Source organism: Cryptotermes secundus, unplaced genomic scaffold (assembly GCF_002891405.2).
Source record: "Cryptotermes secundus unplaced genomic scaffold, Csec_1.0 scaffold83, whole genome shotgun sequence".
NCBI classification, from domain to species: Eukaryota; Metazoa; Arthropoda; class Insecta; order Blattodea; family Kalotermitidae; genus Cryptotermes; species Cryptotermes secundus.
Window position 1 is genome coordinate 564,300 of NW_019719357.1, and position 27,941 is coordinate 592,240.

Consider the following 27,941-nt stretch of genomic DNA (forward strand, 5'->3'; position numbering starts at 1 on the left):
GGGGGAAGGGCGGCCGGTGCTTAAGGCTGACAACCTCACCGCCATCTGTGAGCCGATTGTCTAGAAAATGTGGGAGCCTCGACACCTCAGAACCCTCTGGCCTCCACGGCCTGTTACTGGGATAACTTTACCTTTTCAATTTATATTAATAAAATGTAACACAAAAAGTACACGTAGAGAGATTGTGTTATTCTTATTATAATTATTATTGATTTGACTGAAATTGAGCTTGGTTTGAAAGGAAATTGGCCTTTACCATAGTTTTCTTTTTTCCGCATAGTGGGGGGAGGGGGTGGAGTCCAGTTAGGTCCACTCCGCACGGCGGCCACTGATTGGCCTACTGTACCTGTCCCGGGTGATTATGATGATGGAGAATTTGGTGGAATAAAGATTGGCAGGGGAAACCGAAGTACTCGGAGAAAACCTACCCCAGCGCCACTTTGTCCGCCACAGATCCCACTTGACAAGAACCGGTACTAATTTAATAAAAATCGCTTCACTTATTTAAACTTGAAATAGGGGGGACGGACACAAACAAAAATAAGTCTTCTCATTTTAAGGAAGAAACGTAGATTAAAAAGAGCAGAAAACTGAAAATATGTGCCACACAATGAATATACGTAATCTGTCGCGTGTGAATTGTAACTTCAATACATGGGGATATGTATTGGTGGGCGTTGCGTTTTGCCCAAACTTTCTCACCACGAAATGCCCCATTTCACGAAGGATATGCTCATTGTCTTCACCCATTTAAACAAACTACGTAAATTTATTAACCGCAAAACAAGCTAGCGTAAGAGCACGGTTTAAAATTACGAAATAAGTAATTAAGTAGTAATCAATGTAAGATTTGAGGTTTTCACGGCGGTGACTATGAAGAAGGCAGTCTTCTGGGATGTGGCACCGTGTAGAACACCACCATGTGTTAACACCACATCTCAGAAAACTGCTTTCTTCAAGTAGTAATCAGTTTCTAATATAACCCGACAGAGAGAAATATGTATCATACCGGCCTGTTATGTATTAACTCACGGTGAACTTGTAACTGCCGGCGAACGATGCATAAGTTCGCGCACCCAATCTGACCGACACCACAGTTTCACTCCTTGTGCACAACTGACTGGGTTAGACAGAAGAAGACGGACACCCCCCAAGGTGACGGAGCAGGAGGAAGACAGAATGCGCAGTTCAGTCTACTGAAGTTCGCGACGTCTGTCGTCAGTCTTGAAGACTTGTCATTCTGTCGTTTTCACTGTCTTCTCGCGCTAAAAAGATTACGATTGGTTTCTGAGAAATTACGCTGTGCAGTCTGGTAGATCGTTGCCGACGATTCGGAGGAACCTGTTGCCTCCATCTTCAGGGTGGGAACTCGTTGCATTAAAAATAAAAACGGTACAAGAAGAAGAGCAAGAATGCTGTAATCTCGAGTTTAACACCGTGTAGCCTGGTAGACAGTTGCCGCTGTTTCGGATGAACGTGCTGCTTCCAGCTTCAGAATTAAAACCTTCTGTCATATATTTATATATAGTGGGGCAGATAGCGTAGTTGATACAGGGACTGGATACGGGCTGGACGGGTCAGAGTTCGGGTTCCGGTAGGGTCGTAAAGTAAATTTGACTTTGATTTTGGCTAGAATTAATCAGTGTCAATTTACGACAGTGACTGAAGTTAGCTCTTTCTAAGAACCCCAACTGAGCAGGTGCCTTCCCCCCCCCCCTCACTTGAGAAAGGAAACATACCCAGTTTCCGAAACGCTATGTTTTCTGTTTCTTCGTAAAGATGGCACTAACTTCGCCGACAAGCGGCGGTCGCTCGGTCGGTATAGTTCGCTTGCGGACTCAAGCCACAGAGTTTGTTTTGTTGTATACCGGACGATGGAGAAAGTCCAAAAACCCAGTAATTCTGAATTTTGGAACTGTACAGTGAGATGGCTCTATCTGGGAAACCGTTCGGAATAGGACACATTTACATGTACACTTTTTTGCTTAGAATGACCGATACTGTGACCTCCCAGAATATTGACCCTTCCTCCTGGGACACCTGTATATGGATGCTGCAAACATGTCAGACTACAGCGTCGAATGGTACAAATGAAAAAACAATGGGTAGAAAAAGAAGCAGAAGGAATCAGTAGTGGTATAAATAGAGTATTAAACCAGCATTTTGCCTGAGAGGGAATGTGGGAAACAACCCAGTCATTAGAGATGTTATCTCAGCCTACATCTTAACCCGGCATGTGACGAATACTGCCACCTTTAGCGGAGAGAGGGTGTCGCGTGGTCAGGGTAACGAATCCCTACGGCCGTTAATCTCGGTTCTCTAGACATGAGCCGCTATTTCCTTGAAATTGTTCCTCAATTATCCTCACGAGGCTGAGTGGACACCGTTCCACTACTTCTCAGAAAATCTGGTAGCGCCGAGAATCGAATCCGGGACCTCCGGATCTGTAGGAAGAAACTCTGACCACTAGACCATAGAGGCGGTTAGTACTAACTTCGCTGACAGCGGTTAGCCGCTAGCTTCCCACCACAGCGGCCCAGGTTCGATCCCGGGTCTGGTCAAGTGGGATTTGTGGTGGAACAAAGTGGCGTTGGTGCGGGTTTTCTCCGAGTACTTCGGTTTCCCCTGCCAATCTTCATTCCAACAAATTCTCCATCATCATAATCACCCGGGGCAGGCTACAATAGGCCAATCAGTGGCCGCCGTGCCGAGTGCACCCAGTTGGACTCCACCCCCCACCCCCCCACTAAGCTAAATTAATAGAAAAAACTCCTCCAACAAGCGGCGGTCGCTCAGTCGGTATAGTTCGCTGGCAGATTCGAGCCAAGGAGTTTTTTGTTGTTGTTGTTTTGTTTTATATGACGAATAGAAGTACAACTCTTTACCGCTTTAATGAATTTGCTAAACGAATTGGACTAGGGCTTGGTATACACACAGATTTTCCATCACTTCACTTTTAGACAGTTGGTATATAGTTTATAAGGCTGGCCTGTTACACAGGCCCATATAGCGTCTAGCTAACTGCATGAAGTAGAGATCAGCCTTTTTATTTAATTAAGTTCCCGGGACCAGAATCCAGGATCTGATTTGATCTCTAAGCGATGAAAGAGCCAACCCAAGACAGAAGACTGCTCAAATTAACACACAGAATTAACTGTTACAATGACCAAGATTAATTTGTGTGACAGCGAAAGAAAACATGCAAAGCGGCACTGCCAGTTGGATCGATGCTTCATTATTAGGGGCGTGCGCCATTTTGTATCGCTATATGCAGCTGCTCCCTGGTGGTACTGGAGGAAACCCTCAGCAGCGGTGGCGGTATATATAACCATTTTTAATTCCCGAAATATTAAAATATAAGGTATACTTACTTACACATGGAGCTGAGCCCTTCTTGATGAACCGCCAATTCTGCAGCTACTCAAGAATTTCATATTTTATGGAACCCGAAGGCTCATTACCGTGTTTACTGGTCACTATCCTGAGCCAGATCAGTCCCATCCATACCATTCCATCCTGTCTCTCTAAGATCTATTTTAATATTATCCACCCAAAATATAAGGCATTTATTCAAATTAACGTCCAAATAAATTCGCGTTAACTACAATTTTCGTAAGAAGCTAGCATTAAAAGATACGAGGCAAAGTTTATTGCCAAAACTGTACAACCGAGCATGAAGATGACTCTATCTCTCTTTAAGGACAAAGTGGAAAAATAAAGTACGGCCGTCACGCACCGTTCCTGGCGCCCCGTACTGAAATCGATGCGGGCGTCGCACGGACAGTTAAGTGAGAGTATCTTTGGGACTGAAGTTGTTTGACCTTGGCCTTGAGGAACACGAGTGAGAGAGGGTGGTCTGAGACAAAGAGAGGTGAAGTGGGGGCGGGAGATGAATGCAGCTCGTGGCCACGTTGGCGGAGGTTAGGAGGGGGAAGGAGGAAACCAGGGTTAGGTAGTCGATAAAGAGGAACTATCCCTGGTTACGTCATCAGTTGCAGCAGCCGAGGTACATAACAAGGACGGTGGAATGGGGAGGAAGATATGAAGCTTTAAAAATGCATTTATTGTTAGTATCCGACATTTGCTTCAGTGCAGGGTTCCCCTCTGATTTCACTGTGGTAATCGTAAAACGGACCGCCTCTGTAGTCTAGTGGTCAGAGTTCCTGGCTACAGACCCGGAGGTCCCGGGTTCGATTCCCGGAGTTACCAGATTTTCTGAGTAGTGAGTCTGGAACGGGGTCCACTCAGCCTGGTGAGTATAATTGAAGAGTTATATCAAGGAAATAGCGGCTCCGGTTTATAAAACCAAGATTAACGGCCGTGGGGATCCGTAGCACTGACCACGCGACACCCTCTATCCGCTATAGTTGGCACTAACTTCGCCGACAAGCGGCGGTCGCTCGGTCGGTATATTTCGCTTGCGGACTACAGGCCACGGGGTTTGTAAAACGGGAAATGTCACTCACAGTGGGAATAGTACAGGGTAATATTTTTTGAACAGCGTTAACAATAAAGAATGTCGTCTTCTGGGATGTGGCGCAGTGTGAACCGAAGTTTCGGACGAACGTATCGCCTCCATTTTCAGGGTAGAAAAATCCGCGAGAGAAACCTCTTGAGTAGGTGACTGCAGACTGAAATGGAGGCGTTAGATTCCTCCGAAACGTCGGTTAATACAAGATCTACACGGCGCCACATCCTAGAAGACTGCATTCTTCATAGTCACCGCCGTGAAAACCTGAAATCTTACACAATATTAACAATAATTTAAGTACGATTGTACAGTGTACACGTAACAGAACTATTCCCTTTGTATTCACATGCAGTAACTGTTCAATGTTATGCTATATACTTAACTCAGACTGGAAATAAGTCACAGCTCTGTATAATGATTAAATAATTGTTATAATATTTGCTCAAATTGGCGAAGAGTCAAAATTGTGTATTTTTTTCATTTCATGCATCTTGTTGTGTAGTAATATACGATTTCTTTATTAAAACCGTCACAACACAACTATATTGAGGTCAGTGCCAAGTCTGGCTCTGCTACATGTTTCGGCTATTAAAAACCATCATCAGGCAAATAAATACATGGCTAACATATATACACCACCGAACTGCAGTACTAGTAAAATTGGATACAATAATAGTAATTTAAAAAATACTTGGCGAAAAATACAATAAATTAGATTATATAAAACTAAAGTTATAATATCGCCGGTTAGGGTAGCCGAGCGGTCTAAGGCATGCACTGTCTTCGCTCGCTCGGAAGCCGGGATCGTGGGTTCGGATCCCACTCAGGGCATGGATGTTTTTGTGAGTTTTTCTGTGTTTGTGTACAGGTAGAGGCCTTGCGACGAGCTGATCACCCGCCCAAGGAGTCCTACCGAATGCGTAAGATCTAGTAAACCGAAGTGAAACGGAGAGTTTCATGGAGGTAGGCCTAGGCCCAAATTGGAGCTGTAGCGCCACAGGGGGGGGGGGAAAAAAGTTATAATATAAAACAAGAGTAACATTTTTCGAGTGATGTTTGCGTCATCGAGTCAGTCGTTGGTTTCTGTGATTTAGTTGTGTTCCCAAGGACAAATTGGAGTATTCTATATTTTGTGTATATATAAACTCTTATTGGAGGCTCGTGATGTAAATGTAGTAATATTAATGTTAATTATTTAGTCGGTGCCTCATCTTACAAAGTATTATCCGTTCTGTAGGAAATGTAAACAACACTCGAGAGTGAAAATTTATGAAAACGCACGAAGAATCCGTCACGTCACTACGGATCTTCTCTGTGAGTTAGAACGACATGTGTGGGAATGAATTCTCGAAGTCTCGTTATAACAATTTACGTTATGTGTTTGCCACTCCTCGGGCTTTTCTATTGGTCTCGAGTGTCTGCCCAGTTCTGAAAAGACATTTCCACCCTTGTCCATATCCCACGAGAACTAATCGTGTGAGGCGTCATTGTTTACTTTACGTTTTGGTCCACTGATTTCAAAGTTCAAAAGCGGAATGGTCGTATCACCGTGACGTTGAATTGAGAATGTTATTCTACCAGAATATTTCGAATCTCTTTCTGATTGTGTCTTCGCTACAAACTCCATACGTTTACGAAGTCCTTATGGCTATAGAAAATGTGTGTGTTGACCGCCTCTGTGGTCTAGTGGTCAGAGTTCCTGGTTGCAGATTCAGAGGTCCCGGGTTCGGCGGGCTACGAGATTTTCTGAGAAGTAGTGGGTCCGGAACGGGGTCCACTCAGCCTCGTGAGGATAATTGAGGAGCTATTTCAAGGAAATAGCGGCTCCGGTCTAGAAAACCGAAATTAACGGCTGTGGGTATCCGGGCAGACTGGCTACGCCCTCCTACCAATAGGAAGAGGCGTCGATTCGACAAACTGCTATGAATATTAGAGACATACGGTCATCACCACATCGACCCTGATGATGGACACAGAGGAGACCTTTGAAACATTGGTTTTCAGTTCAACATTGACAAGACTGTTCAACCGAGAAAATTTTAGTGCATTATTGCCATGTTGTTTACACACAGACAAACAAAAACAAACTCCGTGGCTTGAGCCCGCAAGCGAACTATACCGACCGAGCGACCGTCGCTTGTCGGCGAAGTTAGTGCCAATTTTAGCGGATAGAGGGAGTCGCGCGTTCAGCGTAACGAATCCCCAAGGCCGTTAATAAGATTTTCTAGACCGGAGCCGCTATTTCCTTGAAATAGCTCCCCAATTATCCTCACGAGGCTGAGCGAACCCCGTTCCAGACCCACTTCTCAGAAAATTTGATAGTACCGGAAATCGAACCTGGAACCTTTGGATCTGTAGCCAGGAACTCTGACCACTAGACCACAGAGGCGGTGCTTTACACACGGACAGCGTGCACGAAACAGATCTGCAGTTATATGGGTAAGATTAGGCAGCCTTCATGGAAATTGTTATCCGTCTTTGGTATTTTGGTCGAGGAAAACGAGAGATCGGATACAGGTGAGTCTAATGGGTGGGAGGGAAGGAGGGAGGGAATTTCTCGGCAATAAGATGAAAGCAACAACAGAGAGAACCCTCTCACATCTCTCTCTCATTAGCGATTACTGCCCCCTTTCTTCTTTACGACCTTGACCTGCCTATCTTTCCCATTATCTACTTCTCTTTCTGTTTACAATTATTCTGATGTCCAATGTAGTAACATTCCTAATGTCGTTTCTATTCGTTTTATTATCTGACGACTCTCTGCCACATTCTTCTTTTCACTATCGCATTCTCTGAACGCCTAATGAAATCAGAGGCCGATGACACCCTGATGATGGACTCTTAACTTCTTGGTGTACATGTACTCCTTTCGTGAACACCCTCACGATGTATCAGAAGACCGAAACAGCCAAAAATTTGCTAAGAAGTTTATATGTAAGGTATTGTAACGTGTATAGCTAGGCAACGGCGCGATATACACAATACAACGACTCAGTAAACACATTTCCGCGTAGGCAGTGACGTCACACAACAATAGAGGGGCTGTGTTTTCTGTGCGTTGTGCTTGCCGAATGTTTACAGGGGACAACGAAGGTCGTTTGGAGTAGTTAACCGCCGTGTGGTGACGGGGTCGTGACTCTGCGAGTCGGAAAAGGGAAGTCTCAGATCTGAGACAGTAAAATATGGCCGCGAGTCCAAAGGGACTCAGACCCGAGAGAGACTGCGCTGGTAAGGACCAGCAGCATATACAAAAGATAGACCCGTCCTCTCGTCAGAGTGGGCACCACATAAAAACATGACTGTAAGTGTCAAACAGTAATAAATATCTGATCATGAGTCTCAGACTGGGCGAGACACCAAGACTTATTGATTGACTGACTGACTGACTGACTGACTGACTGACTGACCGTCAGTCGCAATGTGACTTTGACTCTGACTTTGGAGTAGTAGAAGCTACAGGGCAGGTGAGAGCACAAGGACAAGAATGGAGCGTGTCCTTAGTAAATTGCGAAGATTAGTTAAGTACAGATTAGGACAGAGGAGTACAGAGTGGTTGAAGACTTCGTAGTGATTTGAAGTGCTAGTTCCTGTGATGAGAGCCGTTGCCAGGATACGACTACTGAAGACGGAGATTCCTAGTGCGTGTGTAACGGTGAACTTGAAAGTGCGTAGAATAGCGATAGCGCCATAATTGACTATGATTAAGCGAACTGATATCAGAAGTGCCAGTAAATCCAATCATCCGATCTAGAACCCGTTGTTTTAGTCACGCGTACCTCCCTGCATGTGACAGTATTTAAATCCATTTTACTGATAATCTTTGAGTATTTTGGATAGAAGAACATTTCGTTGCAACAAATTCATTTATGTGTTACTATTTTGTATATCCCCCTATTTTTTTAATTTGGTAGTGTTCCATAAATTGTGGAGGGCGGGGGGGGGGAGCGCCTGAATTTGGCCCTTCTTCCTTGGGCAATTCAGCCCATTTTTGGGCCATCACAACCTGCCATCTGCAAGCGCCGCAATTCCTTACTCCACGCCATAATCTTCTACTGTTCTGCATATGGACTCAGAAGCACGCTTTTGGTGTCCAGAAACGCCAGTCTTCGAGCCTGTGAAGAGTTGTCAGTCGCCATAGATATGCAGAGGATATCTCTCCTGCATGTCTGTACACCAAATTCTCCAGTGCTCTTACAAAAACAAGGATGTGAGACTGATAAAATGGAAGTATTTCACGTGAACATGACTAGTTTTGCCACCCAGACTTAAGTGTGGCGAGAACTCTTGCAAACTTCCAGGATAAAGGGATATATTCGATGGAAATATGATCTCTAAGTATCTTCATCACTACGCCAATGATGGATAACCTCCTGGTCCTCTTGTAGAACAGCAGGGAAAATGTCGTCCTCTCCCAGGAATTTGTATAGCTACAAACTGCCCACCTAACCTTTAAGTTTAGGTAAGAAGTTTCCAGCTATGGGACACTGCTCATGAAGCCAGTGCGCACTTCTGGTCTGTCAACTTAAAAGCCCAGATGAAAACTTCAGAAAAATGTTATCTTCAGTTATCACTCCAGAACTAGGAAAATGAGACTCCAACATAAGCTTTAATTCCTCCTCTTCTGAGGATGTACAAGTATATTCTTCAGAAGAAAGTATGTGACTCTGGGGGGTTTTGCAAGGACAAATTAAGGCAAAAGATCATGGCCTAGGGCCCCACAGCTTATGGGGTCCTGCATGAGGCAGGCAAGCAACTTGTCTAGCATGGTAGGGTTGAGGGTCTATAAGGCTTTTAGGCATAACAGAAACAATGTGTGTTCTACCCAATCTCTTCATTGGTTCTAATACATACTAATGTATCTAACACACCCACAACCCCAAATATTTTTCAGTGCCCTGGGGCACAGGACTGAACACTGGCCTAGGGCACTGTAAACTCTTAAACTGCATCTGAGTCTCCAGTGATAAATTTGTAAGTCTCCTTGCATTCAGAATCTAATTGCTATTCTGACATAAGAACCTCAAAATGTCTCAGATTGTCTAACAGACCTTTTGTAACTCTTCTGAGCCACAATACAGGATTCCCAGTCAGGAGACACTCTGGCCCTCTTGACCTTATTTGATAGTTTTCTGGTTTCCCAGTACAGCCTCCCTAACTATAGGCTCCAACAAGGAAACTTCTATTTAAACCTTTTGTGCATGGGGGGCAGTTATTTTAAAATGCTGAAACAATGACCTCTCACAGAAACTTCACAGGTATTTGGTCTGGCTAAGGATAGGGACCAGTGGAGGGCTCTTGTGAACATGGTAATGAACCTTCAGGTTCCGTGAAATGCTGGGAAATTCTTGAGTAGCTGCAGATTTGGCGGCTCCTCAAGAAGGGCTCAGCTCCATAAGTAAATAAGTAAGTAAAGTACTCCAGCAATGCCTTATGCCAGGGATTTCCCACACAACAAGGTGGCAGATGGCATCACATCCCAGAACATGAGATAATCACCTTTCCTTGCAACAGTGAATCACTTCCATCGTGTCTGTAGATGGCAGGGTCTCGCTTAGTCATGAGGCAACTATGCAGAACTGCATTCTGCTGTCACCACTGCACTGCATCAGGATGATCACCACATCCATGCTACTTGATGTAGGCTTTGGGTCTTTACACAGAGACACAGTAAAAATGTCTTGTCTTGTTTTGTCTTGTCTTGTCTTGACAACCTCCTAAACCTTTACTTTGCCTTTAAATTCGAGGGTTCATGTATTCAAATGACCTTAAATTAATATAGGTGGATGTAACAAGCTTCATGAAATTACATTTTCACTTTGCCTTAACTGATGTTAGCCCACTACTTGCTTGTTTTCTAGTCAAATGTAAAAATTTTACTTTGCGGAACCACGAGGTTTTTAGAATCAAATTCTGGTCAGGCACTCAGTCAAACAACAATTTTGATATAAACTCCATAACAGTAATATAAATTTCATTACATTAAACCATTTATTATTGCTATAAAGTGTTATTCTATATAGAATATGGTGACATGAATTATCTTTCTAAACAGAAGAAGTCACTGGAAATTAAATTATAAGAGGTGCAAGCAATAGATAAATTCACAAGAACAATAAACGTGATTATGTGTGCATTACAAATCATGGTGGCTTCTGAAGTGTCAAAATTTGAGCATCAGCTGCAATAAACAGGCTACTTCCCTCATAATCTTCCACCTACCTCATTCATATAATTATTACCACAGTGACACACTGTCTCTACCACCATTACCCATCACTGCTGCACTTCACAGCACATCACAGAGGGAGAGTTGGTGGGACATGATACAGCAAATAGAGGAATAGGTTAAACTAGGTGAGCAAACAAACGAAGCATACCAGACGAAGGACAGAGAGGCCAAACAAGGACAATGTGCAAACAACAGTACACCACAACAACAAAGGAAATCACAGCCTAAGTTTAGGAATTTCCAGTTTTAATAACACAAAATGTTGCCAAAACTTGGAGGAGTAAGCCATCCTATGGACAGGCAGTAAGTGTGGAACCAAAAACCAAAAAGGGGAAAATAATAATAGATAAATGAAATGTACACTAAAGGAAAGGGTATCATTCAGAAATGTATGAAATATTTTTGTGTTTAAGAAAGAAAATTATTCTCAAAAATTTGTGACAATATATACAAGAAAGCAAACAGGAAATTCAGAGAAAAAAAAACAAGAATTTTATGAGAAGTTATCATAAATGATATATGAAAGGAATGGGATAATTGGTGGATCATTAACAGAAACCTAACAAAATAACTGAGAAACTAAATGCTGTAGAGACTTCAGAGGAGAATTACTTGATAAAATCCAGTCCAGGAGACACCTACTCTATTAGGTATCTTAGAAAGACCTAACCTCAATTAGTGGACAAGCCATGTCAGATTCACTACATCTGTTGCCTCCCCCTTATCTGTGGACAGAAACAGACCCAGTTTCCATAACGCTGTGTTTCTACTTTTCAGAATACCAGGTGATGGACAAANTAAGTACGTAAATTCTTCTAGAGAGTAGAAGAGGACGACAATGGCTTAAATTCTCTTAAATCACATTTATACTTTTAACAGTATTAGTAAGTAAATTAATTCCTGTATTGCATACTCTTTTTTAGCGTCTAATCATGTTTGGATTTAGCATATGGAGGTCACATTTATTCCTTTTGTTCATATTGTGTATATCTGAATCTATTTGAAACCTCTTGATATTGTCCACAGTGAATGACTATAATAATATTAAAAATTTTCTGGACGCAAGGTGAAGGATACTAATTTTCATAAACAATTCTCCACAGAGAGATTCTTTCTAATACCTACTGAATTTTCGTAGAAGACTGCTCCATATGACATGAGGGAATGGAAATAAGCACAGCAATTAACTTTATTTACAGTATTATTTTCTTGAATGTGACTGTCCTCATAACAAAAAACGTTGAGCTTAGTTTATGGATAATATATTCAACTTTTGTTTCTCAGTTCCATTTTTATCAATTTGTATGCCAAGGAATTTAGTCAATCACATTTCATAATTATTTTATTATCATAACTTATTTTTATTTATTGCATGTTTTGATATTTACAGCAAATTTCATGAAGTCACTATGTGAATAATATTTAATATCTGAACTTTCCCAGTGTCTTTTTCATGTTACACATGGGTTATACTTTGAAGTGACTTGAAAACCATATTTAGATGTTTGCTAATGTGTTCTGATAACAGTGGTTTTGTAAATGGGTTACAGTATATACTTTTGTTAAGCTACTTTTGACCACAGGGTCCAATAAAGTGAACTATCTTTTCTGAAAATTTTATTTAGAAGTAGGTGGTTAGTGATATCTCATGATCATATTGTGAACTTCATGTGGTTCAATTAGTGAGCCAGTTTAGGGATAATCTTGTTTGGCATGTGGTTTTAGTGCTCACTGTATACTCATCGGATGAAGTTCAGCAGTTTTTCAGTGAAGACAGTTGAGAGATAAATTGAGGGAAAGAGGACGAAATTAGTCTTCTCTTAGCCTGTCTCCATCCCCACAGTTGTTATGGTGGTGATCTGTTATTTTGATGGGTTCCCTGATGATGCAGTGATAGTTGGTCTGCATATTGTCTATGACCTCTGCACTATTGCAAATCCGATATTGCAGTTTGTCTCTGCAGTGTTCAGCTAGTCTTGAACACTGAATCTGAGACATCAGACTGGGGAACCAGCAGCAGACAAGTACGAAACATAGCACCAAATTCTGCAGAACAGAAGTCGTAGCCAATATTTGGACCTAACATCCATCCACCCATCATCAGGGAAGGCATCAAAATAATGAAACATTTCATGATTTTAATTCAAGTTTTCCGAACCTCAAAAAAATATTACGATTTACTGCTTATGACATAATTTAAAATGGACCAGCGCATTTTAATAAAATGATTTATATTAAGTTAGACGGAAATAACTGCTGAAAAATTTCTCCTGATAGCTAAAATTGAGGTGACACTGAATACACACATACACATACACTCATTTTTACTCTGAAATGTAGCACAGTACCAGTGTTGCATAAATAATCATTGCTGTGTTGAGACTGGGGTGTGGGAGTTAGAGAGATTATAAGTTAAACAGTAATTATCCATTAAAATTAATTAATGAAAAAACCATAAAGTATAAGGTGTAGCAATTAAAAAAAATTATTTATTGGCTAAAATATGCTTTACATGTTTCAACCCTACAGGGCCATAATCAGAGGCTCAGGTGTTATCGGGAAGATTGCTTAGTGTGTATTAACTTCAAGTATAACGGCTGAAATATCTTATGTAGAACTGATAGTTATCCCTCTTATCGACTGAGCTCCTAGCAGCAATCATTACCGTTTCCTAAAGTTGTTGAATAGATGGCAGCATGTACCTTGACGTCATAAAAATATTCCCAACCTATCATTCAGGTGCTAAAATCGAACTGTCGACTACAGACGCTTGGAATTGGTAGCAGTCTGTGTGACGCGTGCTTTACGTCAATGGTGGTAGTGTATATGTGTGCGGCCAGACGTCAGACGTTGCTTGCTGATCTTGTATTTATGTGTTTCAACGCTTAATTCTTTATTGTTTACGAACCATGGCCGGTAAAGAGGGCTTTGTGAGCGTCAATGGTGTACCAACTCATGTCATCACCTGGGGAGGCTGGGTCGAAGATGAATTAAATGCAGATCATAAGGAAATCGTGTTACTTATTCCGGGCAATCCTGGATTGACTGGTTATTACAATGCATTCCTAACAGAGTTACACAATCGCCTTGGTGTTCCAGTGTGGGCTGTCTCTCTTGCTGGCCAAGTACTGCCACCGCCAACATCACCACACAGCCTGCCACCTTTAAAACAAAATCCGGAGCTCTACAATTTAGAAGGTCAGGTCGAACATAAATTAGCATTTATTGAGAAATATGTACCAGAGAATGTGAAGATAATTCTTGTAGGGCATTCAATTGGTGCTAAGATGATATTAGACATTCTTAAAAACAGTGACGTGAGGTCAAGGGTCTTGAAAGCGTATCTGTTGTTTCCAACAATAGAACGTATGGCAGAGTCACCGAACGGGAAATTGATGACTGGTGTTGTAAAACATATTGTGCCAGTTATTTTATACTTGGTTTGGATTTTTACCTTTTTTCCGGTCTTTGTCAAGAAATTCTTACTCTCTGTGCATTTTATGTTGAGAAGGATTCCAACATGTCACGTGGCGCCAACAATGAAACTGATGAACCCTACAGTTTTAGGAAACGTTTTTTTCCTAGCAATGGATGAAATGGAGAAAGTTAAAGAACTGGATAATGAAAGTTTGAGAGATCTGAGTGATTTGTTATTTCTGTATTATGGTACTACAGATGGTTGGGTGCCGTTGGAGTATTGGAAAGATATGGCACAGAAAAACCCACAAATAAAGTGTATGGTATGTGAAAAGCGAATCGATCATGCTTTTGTTTTACGTTACAACAGTGAGATGGCAGATATTTTATTAGATTTAATTAAAGAGCATCTACAGAAATCATTAACACAGTTCAGGCCATAAAAAGGTACATTGTAGACTATGAGTTATATGAACATGTTGCATGGTGCTTGGTTTAACTAATGTTTATAAAAATGAATTTATTAGTAATATGGCTTTCGTTTCTAGTTTGATATGCTCTCTTTTGTTTATTTGCGAGTATAGGATATACATTATTAGCCACTGTATGAATAGAGGCAGTTGTATAACACTAAACATGGTTCATTCAAATATAATTTTTACATTTTCAGTGAAAAGACCAAGTACATATAACAAGCAGCTTAATCTGATTAATATATCAGAAACTTTGGTAGGAACTGCTCAATTTGTTATTAATTTTAACAACTTATGTGAGACAACGTCCCACTTAGTTTTATAATTTAATTCACTTTTTAATACATTGCATAAACCACAGAGAATACAATAGTTACAACTAAATAACAGCCCAAAATGAGAGGAAAAAGGAATTTTTCAGAATTAAATTCAGAACTGTTTGGCAGGAAGAATATTTTAGTTCAGATGCCCAATAAAAATAGGTCTATATATAATTTATTATGGGGCGTTATTTACATATGACATCAGAGTAATATTTCCATGCCCCTAACAAACCCTATGGAGGAGAGTTCTTCTTGAGAAGCTGATGATTGTTCAGCTAGCTGGAACCTGATAATCATTACTATGTTTGCAAGGCCTAGCAATGACTTGTATTCTGAGCCAGTTGAATCCAGTCCACATTTTTACTCCCTATTCCTTCATGACTCTTTTATTATTCTTCTCTCTATGCCTGATCTCTCAAGTGGGCATTTCCTCCACTGTTTATGACCAGAATTTTGTATGTATTACAAACATCCCCATTAGTGCTGTATGCTCTGAAAATCTCAGTTGATTTGGTGATTTGATAACTAACAATATTTGGTGAGGAGCAAAGATTATTAAGTCCGCATTTTGTAGTTTCTGAAATTTTAGACAATTTCATATTTATATGAAAAGGATATGCACATTATTGGTGTTGATGGTGTTACTGTTGCTTGGTCGTCCCATATATACAATCATTTAGTGATTATGGGGATTTGGAGAGAGTCATTTCCCCCCAAATTAACGATTAAAAAGAGACCAGACTAGAACAAGAAACGAATGACAACCATTCAAGCTACTCTTAAATAAATGAGGCTGCTATGGCATAACCCCATGACTCAGTAGACGTAAGTTAACTTGACAGTCACATAATTATGTTACGGTACAGCAAATGTGACACTGCCTGTTTCACCATTGGTGTTGTGCACATTGCAACATGTGTTGTGGATTTTCTACTTATTGTTATTTGTTAACCTGGATCTAATGGGTTAAGACCAAAGAAGTTTACCTAGACTGCTACTTCAAATATACAAGAGTTTTAGACCGCCTCTGTGGTCTAGTGGTCAGAGTTCCTGGCTAAAGATCCAGAGGTCCGGGTTCGATTCCCGGCGCTACCAGATTTTCTGAGAAGTAGTGGGTCTGGAACGGGGTCCACTCAGCCTCGTGAGGATAATTGAGGAACTATTTCAAGGAAATAGTGGCTCTGGTCTATAAAACCGAAATTAATGGCCTTGGGGATCCGTTGCGCTGACCACGCGACACCCTCTATCTGCTAAAGTTGGCACTAATTTCGTCGACAAGTGGCAGTCGCTCGGTCGGTATAGTTTGCTTGCAGACTAAAGGACACAGATCTTTTTTTAAACTCATTAAGTTGTCAGACTGCATGATATCACATTCCAGAAGGTGGTACTACCCTTTTTACTTCAAATACCATTACATTCCAATTTAAGCTATTATTGTGCCTAATAATTTGGACCATACTTCTTTGGGCTTCCATTTCATAGCATAGAATTACAAGTCATAGTTTTATTGTGATGTAGTCTTGTAGGTTAAACAGGATATCACTGTTGACCTAAAATGAGCTGTGTGATATGAAGGTAAATTTTACCTCCAGATAATATGAGTAAACTCCCCTTTATCCAGTATCCAGGAATCTAAATTCTCATCCAATTGGTAAACATTTCAAATAATTCTTTTTTTTATTGCTAGTGGGGTGGGACTAAGTCCCATGTACTGCGGCTACTTCTGGCCTATTGTACCAGCCCCAGATGATAGGTGAGGGTGATTGTGGAGCAATTGGTGGAATGAAGATTGGCAGGGGAAACCGAAGTACTCGGAGAAAATCTATCCCAGTGCCACTTTGTCCACCACAAATCCCACTTGACCAGACGCGGGATCGAACCCGGGCCGCCGCGGTGGGAAGCCAGTGACTAACCGCTTGATCTATGGCGCAGCCCATTTCAAAGAAAGTTTATCATTTCTGTAAAGTTATAAAGGAACAAATTTGCCATGGACATATGTTCACCTGCCATGTAGTAGTTCTCCCAGTTTCCACTGGCAGCACCTTATGAAGGTGTCATTACAGCAGGGGATAACTAAATTTCTGTTGTGTTATAGTATATATATCCAAATTCGCTCACCCATCAGTTCACTATATCATCTCGAAAGACTCCTATGTAAGAACTAAAGCAAAAAATATGTTGTTTTGATTGTGTATTGGATGTATGTAAGTTTGTTTCATGCAACTGGCAGAACCCACTCCTCATGCATGCTGGTTAATAGGGGAGTTTACTGTATTCCCTTTCAGATAATGGCTACAAAGACATTATATCTACCCCTCTTCCTGTTGCTGCCACTTGGAGCACAGGGCATCCGTGAAACACTTTGTTTCACTTCAGTTCTTTATTCTGGAACAGTTGGTAGGACTCCTTGGACGGGGGATGAGCCCGTCGCAAGGCCACTACCTACACACAGTAAACGCAGACAGACATTGATGCCTTGAATGGGATTTGAACCCACAATCCCAGTGTTTGAGCTAGCAAAGACATTTCATGCATTAGACCATGCAGCTGCTGTGATGGGCTTAAAAAAATACTGGTACCTGTTTAATTCAAACAAGATATATTGGATACTTGTTTATTACCAGGTGACGCAAGTAGCTTCAGAAGTTGCGGCCATGTTGTCTGCCATGTTAGTCCTGCCAATTATAGAAGTTTATTTATACAGGTAAAACCCAAAGCCTAAATACATTTCTTTTTTAACAAAACCGAAAGCTTAACCTTGACGACTTGTTCACAACAAATTCTAAGGCTAGGCTTTGGGTATTGTTTTTAGAAATGAACTTCTGAGGTGGGCAGGTGAGCAATATTGTGGTAAATTTTAAAGTTACTTGGGTTGCCTTTAATATGTAATACTATTTATTGTTCTGGGATTTTTAATCCATTGGTGCAGTGATTCTCGGAGGATGTTTAATATGAATGCGCTATTAAATTATTCAGTAACTTTATAAAAGTTACTATTATTGCAGATTTTGCAACTGTTTTCACAAGTTACAGACATTCTTATATGATAGAGTATGCTGTTTTGTTGTCAAGGCTTTGTAAAATGAATTTTAGTACATTTGTGTGGTTAGTGATAACATTAGAGACAATGTGACAATGTGCACGTGTTTAATGTAAGAGGATGTTATAGTGTCACCATGTCAGTATTAAAAAACCCTACACATTCCTAAGATTTGTGAACAATTTGTACACCATAACATAAACACAATAGGTCTGCTGTCTTTGTAACATTTCATTCACAGGAATAATGTCTGTAAAGTGATATTTTTAGCTCACATAATTTTCTGTGAAATAAGTAATTATGAAAGCAGTGTTGAATAAATTATGTAAATAAAAATTACCATAATGTGTAACTTGAATTAAATGTTATGAATAGCATAATGTATAATCTTCACAATACTTCAGATCTGATATAATTTATGTAGTACACACACAAAGTGGAACATAAAGTCACATTATAATTTTAAAAAATTAATTAGTTACTTATATCCAGGACAGATGTGTAATATTCATACTACAGTATTTACAGTGTGTCTCAATTGGGACGATAATGACATGGGTTGAGAATAACATTGTATTGGCCTTTTGGCCCTTCCAAATGTATGCACAGTTTATTTATTCTCTCTGCTTTATTTATTTGGAATTTATTTTATGGTGTCATTAACAAACATTGTATAATGTTGAATGATATAGAATGATGGTGAATAATGAATTAGTAAGGCTGCACATATTATTTAATAAGTCTATAAATTAAAATGGAGATCCTAGAGTAAATACTTGATTTCATTTGTGATATAATCCAGTGAACAATTATTAAAAAAATAAAAATTTAATGATTAGTCATGATTTTAGCTGAAGTAGAATAATGTATCAGGGCCACGCGGTATCATGGTCGTGGGTTCGATTCCCTATTATGTCACTGGATTTTTCAGTTGACCTAATCCTTCTGGCCGCACTATGGCCCTGTCGTCGACTCAGCCCCTAACAGAAATGAATGCCAGGAATCTTCCTGGGGGATTACATTGTTTAACATGTCTTATGTGTCTGTCTGAGCCAGGTGTAGCCTTCTAGGGTGTACCTTATGGGTACCAGCATGTTTTTGTACTTCAGAATTAAGTGGTATTTTACAGATATACATGTGTTCACAGATGGACTGTATGATAACATTATAGGTTAAGATCTGAGATGTGGAAATTTAATGTCAGTGTTTTTCAGTGAGCTGAGCCTTTGTTTATAATTGGATCATTGCCTAACATTGTCTCTACCTCATGTCTGCATCTTGTATTCCATGTTTCTCTTGTCTCACATCACTCTGTACGAATTTGTACCGATCCAAGAAACTTTTACTACCAAAGAAAATAAACCAGTCGTTTTTTTCTAATGGAAATTAGAAGTTATTTTAACACCTGATGATGGCCATATCGGCTAAAACATGTTGTGACCTTTAAATTTGAAATTTTTAAGTTTTCTTTTATTGTTAGTGGGGTGGGACTAAGTCCCTTGTACTGCGGCCACTTCTAGCCAATTGTACCAGCCCCAGATGATAGGTGAGGGTGATTGTGGAGCAATTGGTGGAATAAAGATTGGCATGGGAAACCGAAGTACTCGGAGGAAACCTGCCCCAGCGTCACTTTATCCACCACAAATCCCACTTGACCAGAGCTGGGATTGAACCCGGGCCGCAGCTGTGGGAAGCCAGCGACTAACCGCTTGAGCTGTGGCGTGGCCCTAACTTTTAAGTTAGTAAATAGTTGCACATTAGACTGTAAAATAAGATTTATAATAAAAATTAATACATATCTATCTTGTATAATTTTAATGTATGCAGGAGAGTTTAGATATATTGCTGTTCTGCAGTATATTATGGGTTGAGAAACACTGGTTTGAAGGTCAAGAGATAGACACTTAACACTTTATGATGTTTGAGACAACACGGCTTGCATAAAACGCTTGTGGCTTCAGGTATGTGTCTATATATGTATAATACATTGTATTTTACTTGAAATGCTGTTAGTATGTTTCTTGCATAATATTGTTTATATCTGAAGTTGTATCTGTTTACAATTTGGTTTAAAATAAAGAGCATTTTTTATTTTTTACATTATTTGGTTTAATTTGACCTGAGGCAATAACTTCGCCGACAAGCGGCGGTCGCTCGGTCGGTATAGTTCTCTTGTCTACTGAAACTACGTGAGTTTGTTTTGTTTGTTTCTGTTTGCTGCTCTGTTATCACGCTGTTGTGCTTTTAATTTCGATGTAAAATGCTTCTAAAATATTATATTTTTAGGTTATGTTTAGATTAACACGCCGTTATGCACGTGTATGGTGTATATTTTGTTGGTTGTGAAGCTACACACAGCATAAAAGGGTATACCAACACATCAGCAAAACACACACCAGACACGTTATACACCTGACGATGAACAGTTAGGCCGAAACACGTGTTGTATAACGGGAAGAGACAAAGACGGCAAGGAGNTGATTTTTTCAATTGACCTAATCCAGCCGCACTATGCCTCTGCCTTTAACAGAAATGAGTACTAGGAATCTTCTTGGGGGGTAAAAGGCGGCCGGCGCGTAAGGCTGACAACCTCACAGCACTCTATGAGCAGATTGTCTAGAAAATGTGGTCGCCTCGACGTCTCAATACTCTGTGGGCCTTCACGGCCTGTTACAGGGATAGCTTTATTTTTTTTATCACAGTGGCTTGGAGCAATTTCTATACGTCTCAAATTCTTAACTCAATGGAGCAAAGTCCTTCTGAAAAACTAACAGTAGCTAAGCTAGTGAAAAAAATCCCTCCCTTTTATGGAGCCACAAGGTTCATTACCGCTTTCACAAGAGCCTACAACTGGACCCTATCCTGTGCCAGATGAATCCAGTCCACACCATCCCACCTATGCTTAGGCGTCAGCGTCTGTAGCAGTTTTACAGTAAACTGTCTTCCGTCTCCTATCTAAAACGGAGAGCCAGCGTAGCTCAGTAAGAACTAGGCTACCGGAGAATCAGGGTTTGATTCCCGGCCGGAACAGGAAGTTTTCTCCACAGCGTCCAGACTGGCTCTGGTGCCCACACACTCTCAATCCCAGTGAGTACCGCGAGCTGTTTCTGCGTGGTAAAGCGGTCGGAACGTGAAGATGATCACTCGCCTTCATCTACAGTGCTGATGTTAATACGTGGTGCTGTACCTCCACTACCCCGCAAGGGTTTAAGGCGTGGTACAGGGACAATCTTACCTTTACCCATGCAAAACGTGCAGATTAAAATAAACAAATAAAAATAAAAAATGGAATAAAACATAATTAAAATAAACAAAACTAATAACATAAAATAACTAAATAAGAATTAAAATAAATAGAATATTAAAATTTAAATGAGCAAAACTACAGATTTATCTCTTGTTTTGTATAGGTGTGAAACTCCGTCCCCCTCCCATGGACTGCCCTTCAAAACACGAGCCCTGAGCAGAAAATTTGGACTTCAGAAAGAGAAAATAGGAAGCAGGAAGAAACTGCCAGAACTTTATAATGTGCACTTTCCGCCATAGGGCGATCAAGTCATGGAGGATGAGATGGGCAGGACATGTAGCAGGTGTGGTAAATGAGAAATTCATAATAAATCTTTGTCGGAAAACCTGAAGGGATCACTTGGTAGTCCTAGGCGTAGATGGAAGACACGTATAGGAACAGGATGCGAAGAAGTTGACAGAATTCATCTCATTAACCATCAGCTCTTGTGGGAAGGGCATGTAGCACGAATGGGGAGAAGAAGAATGCATATAGGATATTGGTGAGAAAGCCAGAAGGAAAGAGACGACTGGGAAGACCAAGGCGTAGGCAGGTGGACAATATTAAAATGGATCTTATAGAGATAGGATAGGATGGTATGGATTGGATTGATCTGGCTCAGGAAAGGGACCAGTGTGAGCACGGTAATGAACCTTCGGTTTCCATAAAATGCTGGGAAATTCTTGAGTAGCTGCAGAATTGCCGTCTTCTCAAGAAGGGCTCAGCTCCATGAGTAATTTTTTTATAGCTAGTGGGGTGGGCTAAGTCCCTTATACTGCGTCCACTTCTGGCCTATTGTACCAGCCCCATATGATAGGTGAGGGTGATTGTGGAGCAGTTGGTGGAATGAAGATTGGCAGGGGAAATCGAAGTACTCGGAGAAAACCTGCCCCAGCGCCACTTTGTCCACCACAAATCCCACTTGACCAGACCCTGAATCGAACCCAGGTCGCCGCGGTGGGACGCCAGCGACTAACCGCTTGAGCTATGGCGCGCCCCAAGTAAAGACAAGCTCCAGTAGCGAACTCCTGTCAACACAGTAAAGAACTCTGGTTGTCTTAAAATACGTGAAAATTCTTAACTTAGCGACTCAAGAACTCTGCCCCTTGTACGTAGTTCTCGGGGCGGAGTCATTGAAATTAGTGTGATGGGGTGATCCGGGACGCGGCTTCAGATTCAAAATAAGGGCACAGAACCCGACACGAAGCCGCTCCCGTTACCAAACATAGCTTTAACACTTTTACACGCGGACCTGAGTGACAGACATTTCATGGCAACGCTTGCATAAAGAGAGTGAGGCTTTCATACCAGAGATCGGAAACCCAACTGACTACAAAAGCTCTAAGTGGCATGGCGCCATCCTGCCTTGGTCATACCCCTCATATATGGTTCATTAGTCACTTGGCTATTAGTAAAGCGAAATATTGATATACAAAACAAACTCCTTGGCTTTAGTCCGGACAACAATACCGACCGAGCTACCGCCGCTTGTCAGCGAAGTTAGAGCCAACTTTAGCGGATAGAGAGTGTCGCTTGGTCAGCGCAATGGATTCCCAAGGCCGTTAATCTCGGTTTTCTAGACCGGAGCCGCTACTTTACATTAAAGTAGCTCCTCAATTATCCTCACGAGGCTGAGTGTACCCCTTTCCAGACCCACTACGTTTCAGAAAACCTGGTAGCGACGGAAATCGAACCCTAGATCTCTGGGTCTGTAGGTAGGAACTCTGACCACTAGACCACAGAGGCGGTCGATATTATACGATACAAAGTAATAAAAAGATAAAGGTGTCCCTGTAATAGGCCATGGAGGCCGATAGTGTTGTGAGACGTCGAGGCTCCCATATTTTCTAGACAATCGGCTCACAGTTGGCGGTGAGGTCAGCCTTAAGCGCCGGCCGCCCTTTATCCCCAAACATATTCCTGGTACTCATTTCTGTTAGAGGCTGAGTCGACCCCAGGGCCATAGTGCGGCTGGAAGGATTAGGTCAATTGAAAAAATCCAGTGTCCATATCGGGAATGGAACCTGTGACCTTCCGGCGTGTAGCATAGTGCCTCAACCAGCTACGCTACCGCTTATACAAGTTAAATTTGGCAACTCCGCTGAAGCTTACATCTCGCAATACTTGCTGACGAGGGTCAATCTGAGAGGGCGAACATAGCAATTCTGCTTCAAGCTTGCACTTCCCCTTCCTGTTTTTATTTAGTACGTCATATCTACTGCGTATTACTTTCTCTACCACAGTTTTTGTAAGTGTGGAGAGAAATCTGTTGGGATCGTTACTTTACAAGAAAAACTGGGTCAGTTTGTACTTCCCATGTTGTTTGAGCCGTCCTTTCTCAGGAGGTACCATAGTTTTTGTTAAGTGTGGAGAGAAATCTGTTGGGATCGTTACTTTACAAGAAAAACTGGGTCAGTTTGTACTTCCCATGTTGTTTGAGCCGTCCTTCCTCAGGAGGATACGCCGTGGATTAGGTCGAGTCCTCTAACCTAGAGATAAGGACTGCATTGACATAACAGGGCCTCTGTAAGTGCCGTTAACTAAACGAATGCTGGCAATAACTGAATATTTAAACAGCAAAGAAGTGCAAGAATAAAACAAGGGGACTACACTGAATGTCCCAGAAACCAAACAGGAAGACGAGTGCTAGGTTTCCCTAAAAGAACGCCATCTGTTTCAAATTTACGTACAGAATGTCCCAGAAATACACGTACTTCCGTTATATGGCATTGCAGATTGTGTTTCAGCGTTGATGGCGGACGTCTGCAACATCTCCAGTAAGATCAGCTTGGGCCGTGCCATAGCTCAGGCGGTTAATCGCAGGTTTCCCACCACAGAGGCCCGGGTTCGAGCCTAAGTCAGGTCATGTGGGATTTGTGGTGGACAAAGTGGCACTGGGGCAGGTTTTCTCTAGGTATTTCGGTTTCCCCAGACAATCTTCATTCCACCAATTGCTCCACAGTCACCCTCACCTGTCATCTGGGGCTGATACAATAGGCCAGTAGTGACCGCAGTACAAGGGACTCAGTCTCGCTCTACTACTACTACTACTACTAATAATAATATGAAATATCAGCTTGACATTTCTGTATTACGCTTTCTGTTTGTTGCTATAATTTCCTGTTATTAACGTGGTACAGAGAGGGGATGAAGTTAAAAATAGGGGGAGGGGGTGGAAATACTGTGCAACAGCCCATATTATTTATTAACTGCTGCAATAAGGTAAACAATATGAAAACTGTAAAGTTAATATTCTATTTTGTGTGTGTTGCTTGCTTCCTGGCTACAGATCCATAGGTCCGGGTTCGATTCCCGGCACTACAATTTTTTCTGAGAATAGTGGGTCTGGAACGGGTCCACTCAGCCTCGTGAGGATAATCGATCCGCTATTTCAAAGAAATAGCGGCTCAGATCTAGAAAACCGTGATTAACGGCCGTGGGGATTCGTTGCGCTGACTACGCGACACCCTCTATCCGCTAAAGTTGGAACTAACTTTGCTGACAAGCGGCGGTCGCTCGGTCGGTATAGTTCGCTTGCTGACTACAGGCCACGGAGTGTTACTTGCATGCGAACTCCGCCCACAGGGAGACTGACTGGTATTACAGCCCACTATGCATCTTGGCCTGTCAGTGGAGGTATAGCTTCAGTCTTTTTCGCCCTCGGCACTAGGCGGAGGTCCTCACCGCATCACCCCCCCCAGAAAAGAGCGCACGGTACGGATTGGTTACGGGACTGGAAGGGACTCAAAGTATAAATGGGTAACGAGGAAATGACGAGGTAGAATTTGGGGACCGCATAACTTAGTCCGCGGACTACTGGTTGAGAAACACGAGAACATCTGATCGCGTTCAGAGCATTGGTGAGTCTCACTGAACTTTTGTACTAATCTGTGTTCTGTGTAACCAGACGCCTTGAGACAAGCCGTTCTTAGGTTCAACACATTAAATGAAACACAGACCTGTACACCGGAACCTGAAGGCTAGGCATCAAGATGGCTGACGAAAAGACATGTTCAAGAGCAGGAAAATTACTTTCTTCGCCGTTTACTCTGTTGGATGTCTACACAAAAACGTTGGCCAAGAAAACAAGAAGAAATCCATCGTTTCAGGGCAGCGTATTGCCTTCGTTTTCAGGGTTGATGATCTGGTCGAGCAAGAAACGAGCACAAACCACACCCGTGTTAGAATCTCGAAACCAAATACTGAGATTTATTCCTACGGCTTTTTGTTTCGTGACATTACCTACTGTAGAACGTCACCGGATGGAAGTTCAAATAGTTTGCTCATTATGCAACAGATGTCGCGTAAATACTAGAATACAGAATATCTATTACAATTTAAAGGGCACTAATTGTGAAACGGTTGAATTAATCTACAGGGTTATTCTGAGTAAACAGAATCAAATGGTATATTTATAGATAAATATTTCGGTCTATTAACCTTTCAAAACTTATCGGTAACTATATGTACCAATAGTTTTAATATTAAAAGATATCTTTACATTTCCCCTCGCAGTGCATTTGTTGTTTTGGGATCGTTCTGAGAAAAAAAAAGGAGCCATTATTTCTATAAGCAGCATTAACTGATTTGATTTTCGTGATGGGAATGCAGTCTGTATTCGGTGGGGAAGGTTGCAGAATCCTTAAATTCTGTTTATAGGAGCAGCAGGCTTTAGAAAGTTAACTTTTCATGTGTATCTTATACAATTTCTTAGGCCTGTCGAGAGAGGTCCAAAACACCAACATATGCATACTTATTTGGAGGACTTAGCTTTGAAGGAAGGAGGAAAAAGAGAAGATAAGAGCGGAGAAGAGACGAGACGAGACAAGAAGAGAAGAGACGAGACGAGAAGAGACATGATGAAGAGAACAAAAGAGATGAGAAGAGAAGATAAGAGACGAGAAGAGACCAGAAGAGAAGCTAAGAGACGAGACGAGACAAGAAGAGAAGAGCAGAGACGAGACGAGGAGAGAGCAGAAGAGAAGCTAAGAGAAGATAAGAGAAGAGAGGATAAGAGCAGAGAAGAGACGAGACGAGAGCAGAAGAGAAGATAAGAGACGAGACAAGAAGAGAAGAGCAGAGACGAGACGAGGAGAGAGCAGAAGAGAAGCTAAGAGAAGAGAGGATAAGAGCAGAGAAGAGACGAGACGAGAGCAGAAGAGAAGAGACGAGACGAGGAGAGACCAGAAGAGAAGATAAGAGAAGAGACGAGACAAGAAGAGAAGATAAGAGCAGAGAGGAGACGAGACGAGAAGAGACCAGAAGGGATGCTAAGAGAAGATAAGAGAAGAGACGAGACGAGAAGAGACCAGAAGAGAAGATAAGAGAAGAGACGAGACGAGACCAGAAGAGAAGCTAAGAGAAGATAAGAGACGAGAGAAGAGAAGAGAAGAGAAGAGAAGAGGGCATATTATGCTGTTATTAACTTTCTGTTGCAGCGGAGAGCTTGGATGACTCGGATTAGCTGAATTCCTGTTTGAACTTGACCTCCGACGATTTAAACGCAATGTCTCCACCAGTTCACAGACGCAGTATGGTTAATATAGAGACTAATTACTCTAATATTATTTATGCGTAACGCATAAAATGTACGCAAAATAGGGATGTCCTCGCTATTGATGCATTTGTCAATCCGCTTACATGTTTAATCGCCAAACGGGTTTGTATGTCCTTCTCCCGTAGGTTATTTGACGACGTTTTCACTATCGACGGTATCAGATGGCAGGACTATACGTGATAATTAACTAGGAAGAATTTGAAAGGAGGGATGTAGCTGAGGTCTAATCCTGGCATTTTGCCTGGAGGGAAAACCACGATAAAACCTCAGTCATGATATCCGGCAACTCGGTCGAGATTCGAACCGCGCAGCTCCAGGATGCAAGTCTAAACAGTTTTTATTCGCATAGTTGGGGGGTCCACTCAGCACGGCGGCCACTAATTGGCCTATTCTAGCCTGCCCCGGATGATTATGATGATGGAGAATTTGGTGGAATGAAGATTGGCAGGGGAAACCTAAGTACTCGGAGAAAACCTGCCCTAGCGCCACTTTGTCCACCACAATCCCACTTGACCAGACCCGGGATCGAACCCGGGCCGCCGCGGTGGGAAGCCAGCGACTAACCGCTTGAGCTATGGCGTGGTCTAGTCTAGGCCGTTACTGCTAGACCAACATATTCGGTCTGCTGGCATAATCCTTAAATAAACCACAAATTAATCCATAAATGATGATCCATATCAAAATTATCCACCAAAATGGACGCCTACATCATATATTAGTTGTATGGGGCCAAGCTGAATTTCCCAATAAATTCTAATTCAGTATTCGCATAAGAAATTTCACATAAATCTGTCAAATTCTTGTAAAATTACATATTTGGAGCGGGGATAGCTCAGTCGGTTCCCAGTAGGGGCAAGAGATTTTCTCTACTCCACAGCGTCCAAATCAACACTGGGGTCCACCCAGTCTCATGTCCAGTGGGTACCAGAGGCTGCTTCCCGGAGGTAAAGCGGACGGGGCGTGAAGATAATCACTCACCTCCAACTAATGCCGAGGTCAAGAATCTATATATCTCTACTCTCCCATGACATTTTGCTTAATTAGTTAAGCACAGGGACAACTTTGCGTTTGCCTCACCACAGATAAACAAAATGGGATTGAACAAACAAGCTACGCGTTTGAGGGTCAAGAACGCCAGTACAGTG

General features: G+C 41.7%; 2 protein-coding genes across 5 annotated transcripts in view; one reads left to right on the forward strand and one right to left on the reverse strand.

Annotated features, from left to right (window-relative positions):
- The window catches only part of LOC111864377 (protein winged eye), a 425,251-nt gene extending 424,154 nt beyond the window's left edge, over positions 1–1,097 (reverse strand). For all 4 annotated transcript variants that reach the window (XM_033751485.1, XM_033751481.1, XM_033751482.1 and 1 more), the window contains exon 1: positions 1,010–1,097. The gene's annotated coding sequence lies outside the window, so the exon portion shown is untranslated. The remainder of the gene's footprint in view (positions 1–1,009) is intronic.
- An 11,797-nt stretch (positions 1,098–12,894) lies between these two features.
- LOC111864385 (lipid droplet-associated hydrolase) lies at positions 12,895–16,004 on the forward strand. Its single transcript, XM_023851605.2, has one exon. The coding sequence runs from the start codon at positions 13,610–13,612 to the stop codon at positions 14,558–14,560; it is 951 nt and encodes a 316-aa protein (XP_023707373.1). The 5' UTR covers positions 12,895–13,609; the 3' UTR covers positions 14,561–16,004.
- Positions 16,005–27,941: the final 11,937 nt, after the last annotated feature.

Bases quoted from the DNA above. Each gene is read 5' to 3' on its own strand.
- LOC111864385 (XM_023851605.2), top strand. From the start codon at position 13,610: ATGGCCGGTAAAGAGGGCTTTGTGAGCGTCAATGGTGTACCAACTCAT.